We start from the raw sequence: 11,753 nt of genomic DNA on the forward strand, positions 1-11,753 counted from the left end.
AGGCTGAAGCGAGGCCAACGGATGCCGAGCCAGCGCAACAGAGTTGCAGCAGAGCAGCGCCGTGGATCTGAGCAGGAGAGAGGGACGGTGCCGATCCACACTCTGGACTGGCGTATTGTTGGATGATTGTTGGCGCTGCTGCGAAGGGATCCGTCGGCGAGAAAAGCGATGCCGAGGCCGAAACAATCAAGTGCCGAGGCATTGACACAGGCTGTCAAGAGCCGGCATGGGCTGCCGAGAGACCATCCTTTCAACGACACGAATTATCCTTTCAACGACACGAATTATCCTTTCAACGACACGAATTAGCCACCCAACGCCTTCACGATCTACGCGGCGGTATCGTTATCGCTGTCGTTGTCATGACCCATGCTGGCTGCCGAACCCGCTGACCTTGGCAAGTCGATCAGCGCTGCCTGCGGCGGGATTGATGATCGTTCGGCTGCCACTGTTTTGCGATCGGCGCTCTCGGTCGTGGCTGATCCTGCGGGCGCTGCAGCAGCCTTGGGTCTGCCCCGAGACCTTGCCCCGAGACCTTGCCCAGAGACAATGTCGTGGGTTCTGCGCGGCTGCCTGTCCCTCCTCAGGAGCACTTCCGCAGCCGCTTTGTTCGCCCCACGCACGACATGGATATTTCTCAGCGCTCCCGCGCTCTCGACTCTTGCGGTGGGCAGCAGTCTCCATCTGCATTCTCCCAAGTCGACATCGTCTCTTCAGATCCGTTCATCGCTCTTCAAGTCTGTCGACTCTCCAGTTTCATCCCTCGCTCCAAGACACCTCTCTCCCGGCACCTTCTCTCCGGCAAGATCCCCGTCCCGTCCCTCGCGCCCAACGTCCGCGCCCTTTCCTCGAATTTTCCGCCGTTTTCTCCGTCGTGCAGACCTTTGTTTCTGCCACCGTCGCCGTCGTCGTCGCTTTCGCCATCGCCTCGCCATCGCTCCAACCGCCGTGCGTCGGAACAATCTGCCTCTGCTTCCGAACGGCTTCCGAACGGCTTCCCAACAGTCTCGGAGCCACCTCCATCGCCCTCACCATCCTCCATCGCCCTCACCATCCTCCAACGGCCTGCGTTGACTGCTGTGCGGCTCCGATCGCTTGTGCATCGCGTGCCCCCCCTGCATCACTCGCAGTTCCCGCCCGCTGTCCGAATCGCTCGACGGTCTTCGGCTCTCTGGGACGCCTTTGGCGAGGCTTTGCTGCCCCAGACCATAATCTGACATCACGCCTCGTCGACACCGTCCCTCGCGAAGCAAGGAACCTCACCATTGTATCTCTCGAGCCTTGCACACGCCCATTGCAATCCAATTGCAATCCCACTGCAATCCCGCTGCAATCCCACTGCAATCCTGCCAACTTCGCGCACGGCATCGCATCCCTCGGCTATCACCATCTCAGCCTCGCTTCCTGGCGTCGTCGCTTTGTCCAATTCCGCAATCCCGCAATCCCGCAATCCCGCAATCCCGCAATCCCGCAATCCTCACCCGTCCTCGGCTACTCCAATGAGCGGCTCAATTCTGTCCCCAGATGGCTTGCCCATCATGGCCAGCCAAGCGACCCTGGCTCCGCTGCAGCTCGGCTCGCTACCTTACGATATCCAACTCCACCTCATTGGGTGCATGTCCGACATCCCGTCGCTGGTGGCTCTGTGTTCATCCTGCAGGCACTTTTTCTCCGACCCGCTCTACCGGGCATACTTTGATCGCCGCCTCATCTTCCTGATCCGCCACGGCCGCTGGAACACCAAGGGGCTGCTGCCGTTCGTCTATGCCTCGCGCATCGGCCATATGCCCATCCTGCGGCTCCTGCTGTGGTCCGACTCGGCCCAGTACCGGGAGGCCTTTGCTGGCCCCTTCGACTCCAACTTTGGCTCAGCCCTGGCCTGGGCCGCCCGCATGAACCGCTTCAAGACCGTCGAGTTTCTGATCCGCAACTGGATCCACAACCCGCCCACGTCGCTCGATCCCTACATCACCGAGACGGCCTCCCTCGGCCACCTCGAGACCCTGCAGGTCCTCCTGGCCTTTGACCAGGCAGTGACTCCAAAAGCCGTCGACAGCCCGCCGCCGGCACCGCTCCTGGGTCTCTTCTGCTTCCACATCGAAAGCAAGGGCGAGGACTTTGAGTATCGCGATGCCTTTTTCGAGTCCTACAAGATGGGCCACCTGCACATTATCCGCTATCTTCTCTCGCACTGCCGCCAGAGCGGCCTGTCACTGAATCTGCCAAAGTACAGTCTCCTCTTCCTGGCCTGCGAGCAAGGCCGCGCCGACATTGTCCAGTTCCTCATCAAGGATGGCATCGACCTCAACTTTGGCCTGGGCCGGGCCCTGCGTCTGGCCCACATCCACCACCGCGACGAAGTCTATACCCTGCTCGTCCAAAACGGCGCCTCCAGCTGGATCCAGATCATCGGCATGTCCCTTCAGACCGTGCGGTCCCTCCTGCAGTACCTCACTGACTACCGCATCTGGGAACTCTACCGGGTCTTTTTCCTATACATGTTCCTGTACTGCGCCTCTACAGCCATTCATCACTTTGTGCTGTTTTGGAGAGGCTCGCTCTCGGCGGTGGTCTACTTCAACTGGGTCGTGGTCGGCATCGTGGGCTTCCTGCTGGTCTCGACGATCTGCTCGTGAGGGCACCTGCGTCGCCTCGAACGAGCACGCCACGGAACTGCCGATCACCTCGAAACGCCCCCCAACATCAAGCTCGTTCAAGACTCACTGCTGCATGTCCACCCCGGCGTCCATCCCTCAGGGAATGTCTATCAACAAGTATCCATCAGGAAGTATCCACCATCAGGAAATGCCCCCCAGGTCTCTCAAACTGCTCAAGGCTCCTCTGCTTCTCTCTGATTTGTCTGCCGAGGCAAGCCACGGCGGCTGTCGCTGTGGACCGCATTCACTTCTCCCTATCGTCATTGCTTCTCCCCATCGCCATTGACTATTCACTTGACTATTCACTTGACTATTCACTTGACTATTCACTTGACTATTCACTTGACTATTCACTTGACTATTCACTTGACTCTCGCGCCCACCACACCGCTGGCTCTTTCGCTTCTGCTTCTGACTCGCGTGATCCTGGCAGCGGTCCTGTCATCTCCAGCAATACCCATGCGTCTTTCGTGGGACCCTTCGTTTCTGGTCTTGCTTGCTTTTGTGCCATTATGCAATGTCCTCCTATACTCGATGCGACTTTTGAACTTATCGGAGTGCCAATCCAAATTTTGTCACTTTCATGGATCTGGTTTCCTATTTCTTCTCTCTCTCTTTCACTCGCTCACTCACTCTCACATACATTTCTTCTTGCGCGCTCTTGCCGTTCGTCATGATCGTCTCGACTCATTCCGAAATCAGCGGCGTCGTCTTGCAGGGAAGGACCGCACCCCTTTCGCCTCCTTCCCCTCCTCTGCTCTCCAGCCCATTTTGTAGTTCTGTGCGCCTTAGCTTAGTTCTTTGCTTGCTCTGTCAACAGACAATATGGTTTTCCAATTCCCCTTTGCCCTTACTCTTTCCCTTGGGCGCTGTTGATATCCTCGTATTTTTCACATGTATCTATTTATTCGCCAAGTTCTACTGCTCCATGAATCGGCTGACTGCCCTGTCTCTCTCCCCCGGCCTTCCCGTCCCGTTAGCCCTCCGGTGTGGTGCTGGGTCACCAGCATTCACATGTCAAAGCCCCAGCCCACATGCCCAAGTCGGCCTCATGATCAAGCTGGCTGTCCCGCCAGGCGCTGGCATGACCTCACGGTCCTTCGTGCCATTCGATCCTCCCAGTATCATGTGGCATCTGTTTGGATGGATGGGTCCACACGCCGTGGATCCACTCGCCTTGGCCATTCGGTCCGCCCAGATCCTCAGCTACTGCGCCCTGACTGACGAGGTCTTCGTGTGTCGCCACCGTCGCCGACGATGATGAGCCCCCCCCCTGCCGCCGCCCTCGGCGTTTGGAGCCACTACTTTTCCTTGATCCACAGGGTGCTCACCACTTTGATTGATCCACATGTTTTCTTCTTCGTGTGATTCTCGTTCTCTCATTCCCAACCACCACCACATGCCCAACCGCCACCGCCATGCCCAAACCCACCACCACCAACAAAAAACGATCATTGCTCCTTGTATACTCGAGCGCACTCGTCCCAAGAATACAGTTCTTCCCAGAAACGACGCTCCATTCCCTCTTCATCCCAAACGATGCGACCGTGTCTGCGGGTGGTCGCTGGACAGTGTCGAGATAAAGAGAAGGCAGTGCTCGCAGCCACCATCTTGTCTGCTGGATGATGGAAACCGTAGATTGTGATGGCCGTGGCACTGGAACCCACTGGATGGACATGCCTGTATATTCCAGATCGAGGAGTGTGGACAATGTCGTTGGAGACAGAACACTCTTCACCGATTGCAATATGTGAACATCGCAAGGGCAACAGCCCATTCGTGGTCGATGCTGTTTACATAGATGGGACATGGAAGACGATCCCGTCAATGTCCTTGTTCGCCTTGATCTGGCACGAAAGACGCGAGCTGTCGAAAGGACGATCATCAAACACAGATGCGTGGGTGAGTAAAGCTGACGAGTGATGTATGCTGAAACAGATCTAGGCCATCGACGCCCTGGAAATGGCTGCCGATTGTGGGAAACACACCCATCACGCTCATGTAAATCCTCAAATCCAACGCCATCCTGCTTCGGCATTCTCTGCGACGGCGACTCACTTCTCGGCCCTTCCCACGGCGTATTCGAGCATATCTTCTTCGCTGTCGGACGGCGGTGGGATCTTGCTGACAAACGACGGATCGACTGTTTCACACACACACCCAAAAGACACACCATCTCATTAGCCCTCGAGGTGTCCAAATCGATCGCGTGGAGCACCCCCTGGATGTGATCGGAGGCGAGCCCTTCAGCTTGCACCGTCGTGGCTGCATCGGTCGGTCAAGAGTGCCTACCAATGACATGACAGGTAGCGCATTCGAGGTTGCCACCACAGGCACCTTCGATCGACGGGATCTCCTTGGACTTTGCAAATTCCATGAGGGACATGCCCAGAGGCACGCTGAACACCTTGTCTTTGCCTCCGGTAGCAAAAGTCACTTGGATGCTGCCACGGACAATACGTGCATGTCAGAATCCGCGTATCCCGAGTTCTCAATCGCCAACGCCGGCCAGCTACCTCCTCTCGGCCATACGATCTCGGATTCCAAGATCGATGGAGCGTATCCGACTGATCCATCAGTCAGAGGCCGGCGGGGAGAGTCATCCGCAGCTGCGTCTCCGTGCCGGGGACTTGGGGCCGGGTTTGTCACTTGTGCATGGGCAATCTGTACTGCACCCCACCTATCTGTCGAGCCAGCGTCTTGGGCTTCCTGCGATGAGCTGGGGGCACTTGAGGAGTCCGAGCTTTGACGGAGCAGTTCAATCTGTTGTTCTTTCGAAAGCCCCAAGCGGCCTCTCCAGTGACTCCAGAGCTCGCGGCCAGAATCGAGCGATGCTAGCAGCTCGTCGGCCTTTTCGCTGGTGAGATTACCGTACCAGTCACCGGATGGGAAGGCTCTGGCCGTTTTGGGGGATGGCGACGATGGGAGTGAGTCGATACGCCTCGTCCCTGCAGAGCGCTTCCAGTCAGCATCGCCCACTCGACTTACATGACATTGCCGGCATACTTGTGGCCGCCGATGTGCGAGATCTGGAAGACCCGGATATCCGCGCGGGTCGCTGTAGCCTGCTTGAGCTTGGTGAAGAGTGGACGGCCAAGGTCGCCACAGCGACAGTCTCGCTCGCCGTGGGTGCAGACATAGAGATCGATCGATTTGCCACGCTGGCTGACTTCGTCGAGACCCTGGACAGGGTTGCCAGACTCCAGCCGCTGCAGGAGCAGCGGGATCTGCGACTGGGCGACCGAGGGAAAATAGATCTGGTCCGGATAGAGCGTCAGTGCATAGGCGGGCTCGGCAGGCGGCGCTGTCGAGGTGGGCGAGGCGGCAGGCCGAGCATCGGAGCAGCTGAACTTGATCTTGAGGAGGTTGAGCTGCGACGAGAGCGATCCGATGTAGGCGTTGGTGTCCTCGACCTTGGAGGGCCAGCGATCGATCCCCGATGACAAGATCAGATGCTTGCTGTTGGACGAGGCCGATCCGACAAAGCCTTCGGGCTGGCTGTGGGTGCTGAGGCGAGCACGCTGGCTCCAGAGCGCACCCAGCGAAGAGGGCCAGCGGGGGCCAGCGACGACGGATCGGAGGAGCGAACGCATCAGACAGCGAACGGATGCCGGTGGGACGGACGAGTCGACCGAGGGAGCGGGGAGCGGGTGCTGGTGCTGGTGGAGATGCTGGTGCTGGTGCTGGTGCTGGTGGAGATGCCAGAGTCCCAGCTTGCACTATTTCTGCATTTTCCGCGGAGCGAATCCGGGATATGGGCCGGGACGCGGGACGAATCGGCGGGCTGCCTGCGGGGAGGCAGAGATCGCATGGCCGAGATCGCATGGCCGAGATCGCACAGCGCTGCGCCGTGGGCTGGGAGGCGGGTGCGCTGACCCAGGGCATCCGGCGGTACCAGATGATACCAGCCAGCATGGCATCCGAGCGAGGAGTGCTTGGAGGTTGTCCTGGGCAAGATGGTCGAGAGGCAATATCGCCGATGCAAGTCTGCGGCATTGGCCAGCGGCTGCTTGTCCAGGCTGAGTCTTTGCTGCCGTCCGACGCCTGCTCCTGGCCCAGACATCCTTTGCCCAGGCGCCGTCTGCAAGTCTGCTTGGATCCACTGGCGAGCGCCTTTGCTGCCATGGCGTCGGGCCAGATCTCATGCAGCTGCATGATGCTGGAACGTCTGCACCGCCCTGGTTGGTGGGAGCAGCCAACCGGTGGCCAACCGGTGGCTGACTGGCGGTCCTGGCGCAACCAATCAGCGCGCGCCTTCGGAGCCACGGTTGCTGTCGCACAGACCCCCACCAGGTGGGCGCGGGACGAGCGCAGTGCAAGCCGAGCACGTGTGCACACACAGACAGCGGCGACCCACCAGCCGCAAGCAACGCGCCGGCACAAGCAAATCATCGGTGTTTGTGTCACGCGTCGATGCCACATCCCTGTGACCCTGTGCGCGACGCCGTGTAACCACGACCCCTTCTTCGGCTGCGGTGTCCCAAACGCCTTGGGACGCAAATTCGCGTTGGGTTCGGTGGCTTCTCTTTCGTGGTTTCTCGTTCGTGGCGCTGGATCGCCTTCGCCGCTGGCTCTCGCCCTCCGCTGCTTATATCACCCGCCTTGGTTGCCTCCCTCCAGCGCCCCGGCATCCCATCCGCCTGCTCTTCGTCTCCTTCCCTGCTCTCCTTCTGCTGCTCCCGTCGGGTGTCGCATCATGAAGGTCCCCCTTGGCGTCGTCAAGTGGAGCCAGGTCCTCATCCTGTTCCTGCTCAACGTCTCCTGCAACCTCATCTGGCTGGCCTATGCTCCCGTCGCCGATGCCTCCGCCGCCTACTTCAACGGCTCGCTCTCCGTCGTCAACTGGCTCAACAACGTCTACGTGCTCATGTTCCTCCCCGGCTCCGTGGTTTCGGCCCTGGTCCTGGACCGCTCGGGTGTCCGCCGCGCCATTCAGCTCGGCAGCATCCTGCAGTGCGTCGGCGTGGCCTTCTGCTTCGGAGCCGCCTTCGTCCAGAACTCGACCGCTCGCATCGGTCTCACCGTCGTGGGCCAGGCCATCACCGGGTTCGCCCAGCCCTTCTTCCTCGATGCCTGTCCGAAGCAAGCCTACGACTGGTTCCCTGTTGACCAGCGGGCAGTCCCCACCGCCTGCTCCACCATTGGCAGTCCAGTCGGCAGTGCCGTGGCCTTCCTCATCGTCCCGGCCGTGGTTCAGTCACAGGGCGATATCCAGACGCTGGTAGGTATCGCGACCGTGTTCGCATTGGCCAGTGCTTGCTCGGACCACGGAGCCACATTGTCTGGAAGCTTGAGAAGGGATCGCTTGCTGCGTGCTTTTATCCAGCCAGGGGCACCGTTTTTCCAGTCCGGCAAAATATCACCCACTAAAACCGTGTCGCCGTGATCTTCCCAACCAGCTCCTCTACTACACCTGCCTTCTCGCCGGCCTGATGATCATCACCTTGGTCGTCGCCCGAGAGCCTCCCCCTCAAGCAGAGTCGGCTCTGAAGGAAGAAGTCCGCATCGAGACATCGCTCAGAAAGTCGTACAGCAAGTGTCTGGGCACCAAGCTCTTTTGGCTGCTCAGCGTCACCGCTGCCGGCGGTATCTCTCTCTTCAGCGACTTTACCTCGTACCTCAACCAGATCATGAGCCCTTACGGATACACTTCGGTGGGTCTTTTTCTCTGAGCTGGCGATCGGCGCATGTACGATCGGCGCATGTACGATCGGCGTGCTTCTGCCGAGACTGTCGCAAGTCGCCAGCCACCTTACCCTGTCGAGGTGCAATCCTTGGCGTCTGGCAACTTGCGCACAGCTCCGAGCATCTCGCTCGCTCTCTGTCCACACAGCCTCGTACCTGCTGGAGCGCTGTCTAACCGTTGCATCCTGCGTCTGCATCCAGGACGACACCGGCACGATGGGCGCTGTCCTGGTCTTCAGCGGCGTCATAGCCACCTTTGTTTTTGGCTACCTCGCCGATCGCACCCGCCGACATGCCGTGATCCTCAAGGTCAACGTCCTGATGGTCTTTGTGGGCTACGTGTTCTTTTCGATCATTTTCAACAAGCCCGGCAACTTTGTTCTGGCCGTCGTTGCCTGTGCCATCATCGGTATCTTCTCGGTGGGCAGCTTACCAGGTAGGCTTGGCTCTGAAGCCCATGCCCATTGACAGTACACTGTGCAGCCGTGGGTCCTGTGTGGTCCCATTAATTGGCAGTGACCGTCGCAGATCTGGTCTCTGTCCATCTCGTTGTGTTTCTGACTCGGCTCAGGTCATAGCACCTTGGGCCCTGTGTCGAAGCCATCTAGACGCCTGTGATTCCGCTAACCTTGTTCCCGTTCTGCTCTTCTTTATTCATCCAGTCTTCCTCGACATCATCGTTGCCGTCACCCGCCAACACGGCATCGGCGAAGGTGTCTCCATGTCGCTGTTGTGGGGCTCCTCCCAGGTTTTGATCGTGATCATGAACGTCATCTGGGATCGCACGCGCAACCCAGATCAATCCTATCCTGCCGTGCCCTGGATCGTCCTTGGAACCTGGGCTGCCTGCCTGATCCCGCTTCAGTTCTATCCCCTGAGCCAAGACATGATCCATCTTGATGCTCGTCTGAAGGAGCTGTCCGGCGACCACGAGGGCGCCAAACACTGAGCCAGCCCACTCCGTCCTCGAGGAGGCAAGCACACCTTCGCAGCCTTGCTGCTGTTGACTCGAGACCGATCACCCCTCCGATCTCCTTCACCCACTCTCGCCCTCCAGAGCAAAAGCAAACCCGAGTCCTTTGCGATATCAAGCAGCCCAATGGCCTCGGGTGTCCTGCTCCCTTTCTGTGTTCCATATTCATTATCGTCATCCTTGTACTGCGTTGAAAAAAAAAGTCTTTCGATGGATACATCACTTCCTTTTGGCAAGACTGGAGGTCCCAGAGAGCAGGAATGGCGGCGCCATCTGAGTGGACCATGGAGATGATGAGTCTGTGGGCACTGCAGGCTCTGTGGCCATGATCCCATCCGATGCCGGCTGCGATATCTGCAGCCCTTCCGCAGGCAGCCAGCTATTGCGTATGATGTGGGAAGCAATGGCTCGCCAACCGCTTCGTCACTGGGCCCATTACAGGCAATCCAATAAAAAACGGGACACCCGGGTTTTTGACCATTCATCGAATATTTTGTTACCCAATGTTATCGCGCGCTGGCCATGACCATTCGCCGGACGGTGTGGAATCGCGACGTCAATGCGGCGCGCAACATGATCACAGTGTGCAGGTCGATTGTGGAGATCGGAGAGCGACCGGCGGTCTTCACTCGGAGGCTGCCAAAGTGATCTGTTTTATTTATTGTGGCTTTGCTTGACGCAAGCACAGCACATACTACATGTTCATGGAAACGGCTATATTGTCCCGTTTTTTTCTGAATAAAGTGTACCTGTGCTGTCGGCAAACCACAGACCCATTCCGCTCTGGCCGGGTCTGGCGCTCTTGATCGATCGTGGTTTCTGCTCGTCTGTATCTGCTCCTCGCTCATCCACAGTCGGATCTCGACCATCACCCACAATGCATCGAGCCTTTGTCCTCGTCACCGGTGCTACTCGAGGATTCGGACGAGAGTAAGCTGCTGCTTCCTCAGCATCGATTCTGATCGAGCCGCTTGGCCCTGCTCGCTCTGAATGTGCTCTTGCGCTCGTCCCCTCAGGATTGCCCGTGGTCTCGTCCATGCAACGCAATCGCCGCTCCAGTCTCTCAAGCAGCAGTATCCCAATATCACTTTCGATCTCCTGCTCACTGGGCGGAACCTGCAGGGCCTCTCGGCCATTCGGGACGAGCTGAGTGATCGTGCTGGCTTCAATGTCGACACTCTCGTGGCCGACTTTGCCGATCCCCAGGCCGATCGAGTGACCGAGTCGATCGTCCACAACATCCCTGCGGCCCCAACAGACTATAGCCACTTCTTTCTCTTCAACAACGCCGGTAGCTTGGGCAAGCTCGCCCGCACCCGCGATCTGCAGTGGACCGACATCCAGTCGGCCATTCACGTCAATGTTGCTGCACCTTTGGCCTTGACCGCGAAGCTCCTCAAGGTCTTCAAGGATTGCCCCAGCGTCGATATTGTGAACGTGTCGTCTCTGGCAGCGTAAGCATCGGTGCAATGCCCTCCGATTGCCGAACATGATACTCGAACATGATACCCGAGCAAATCCGTCGCCGATGTATCCTCTGCGACAAGCCCCAATGTGACCTAACTGCCTTGCCCCAACTGCCTCACCCCAACTCAGGATCCAGGAGTTTGATTGCTGGGGCCTGTACGCTGCCGGGAAGGTAAGCCGAGCTAGATCTGCTTCGGTCATGTCCGATAGCCGTGCGTCGAGGATATGTGCACCCTTGTGGATGAGAATCAGTGCGTTGACTGCATCCCGACACTCTGCTGCATCCCGACACTCTGCTGCATCCCGACACTCTGCTGCATCCCGACACTCTGCTGCATCCCGACACTCTGCTGCATCCCCATCCTGCCATTGCATTTCACACGCTGTTATTCCACCTCTCTCTTTCGGCTGCCCTGGCGCCGATGCACAAACGGCATGCCTCCCGATGCTTCGATGGACCCTGGACGCTGCTGCATCCAGGCTGCCAGGGACATGATCCACAAGACAATCGCACTGGAAGAAGGCCTGATCGAGTCGGCGCAGAGGCCAAATGCCACAGAGGCACTCCCAAGACCCCGGGTCCGAGTTCTGAACTATGCTCCCGGCCCCCTCGACACTGACATGCAGGCCGAGATCCGCAAGGACATGCCCGCAGTCGAGCTCAGGGACCTCTTTGTGGATATGAAGACCAAGGGCACTCTGGTCGACCCAACGGAATCTGCTCTGACGCTGCTGCATCTCCTCTCCAAGCCGGACGGATTCGTGAGCGGAAGCCATGTGGATTATTTTGATGTGGGCTCAAGCGATGGTAGTGCATAAAGATGCACCAGCAGCATGGCCAGGAGGTGCGAACTAGAAGGCACCCGAGACTGGATGATGTTGCCGTAGGCTTGTATCGATCAGCAGGTTTATTATATATTGCGTGCATCTGTGGATCAGCCACAGCATCCGAGACCCGCCCGTTCCGCCCG

The 11,753-nt window shown here is 58.5% G+C and overlaps 5 protein-coding genes across 5 annotated transcripts; 4 read left to right on the forward strand and 1 right to left on the reverse strand.

Annotated features, from left to right (window-relative positions):
- Positions 1–1,538: 1,538 nt before the first annotated feature.
- Positions 1,539–2,636, forward strand: BJ171DRAFT_472043 (uncharacterized protein; the record flags this gene model as incomplete). Its single annotated transcript, XM_053108634.1, has 1 exon — positions 1,539–2,636. The coding sequence occupies one exon, from the start codon at positions 1,539–1,541 to the stop codon at positions 2,634–2,636; it is 1,098 nt and encodes a 365-aa protein (XP_052970467.1).
- Positions 2,637–2,938: 302 nt separating this feature from the next.
- On the forward strand, positions 2,939–3,951 carry BJ171DRAFT_239106 (uncharacterized protein). Its single transcript, XM_053106620.1, has one exon. It carries the CDS (start codon positions 3,241–3,243, stop codon positions 3,916–3,918), a length of 678 nt encoding a protein of 225 aa, XP_052970468.1. The 5' UTR covers positions 2,939–3,240; the 3' UTR covers positions 3,919–3,951.
- A 348-nt stretch (positions 3,952–4,299) lies between these two features.
- Positions 4,300–6,651, reverse strand: BJ171DRAFT_596163 (Sucrase/ferredoxin-like-domain-containing protein). Its single transcript, XM_053114659.1, has 5 exons — positions 5,646–6,651; positions 5,338–5,553; positions 4,950–5,101; positions 4,716–4,800; positions 4,300–4,523 (listed from the first exon to the last, which is right to left on the reverse strand). Exons 1-5 carry the CDS (start codon positions 6,248–6,250, stop codon positions 4,451–4,453), a joined length of 1,131 nt encoding a protein of 376 aa, XP_052970469.1. The 5' UTR covers positions 6,251–6,651; the 3' UTR covers positions 4,300–4,450.
- Positions 6,652–7,205: 554 nt separating this feature from the next.
- BJ171DRAFT_491165 (major facilitator superfamily domain-containing protein) lies at positions 7,206–9,776 on the forward strand. The gene is made up of 4 exons (XM_053109708.1): positions 7,206–7,878; positions 8,057–8,311; positions 8,544–8,778; positions 9,005–9,776. Exons 1-4 carry the CDS (start codon positions 7,354–7,356, stop codon positions 9,289–9,291), a joined length of 1,302 nt encoding a protein of 433 aa, XP_052970470.1. The 5' UTR covers positions 7,206–7,353; the 3' UTR covers positions 9,292–9,776.
- A 234-nt stretch (positions 9,777–10,010) lies between these two features.
- BJ171DRAFT_491168 (uncharacterized protein) lies at positions 10,011–11,717 on the forward strand. The gene is made up of 4 exons (XM_053109709.1): positions 10,011–10,245; positions 10,332–10,769; positions 10,912–10,954; positions 11,263–11,717. Exons 1-4 carry the CDS (start codon positions 10,193–10,195, stop codon positions 11,599–11,601), a joined length of 873 nt encoding a protein of 290 aa, XP_052970471.1. The 5' UTR covers positions 10,011–10,192; the 3' UTR covers positions 11,602–11,717.
- Positions 11,718–11,753: the final 36 nt, after the last annotated feature.

Source organism: Polychytrium aggregatum (genome assembly GCF_025602895.1).
Source record: "Polychytrium aggregatum strain JEL109 chromosome Unknown BJ171scaffold_5, whole genome shotgun sequence".
NCBI lineage: Eukaryota > Fungi > Chytridiomycota > Chytridiomycetes > Polychytriales > Polychytrium > Polychytrium aggregatum.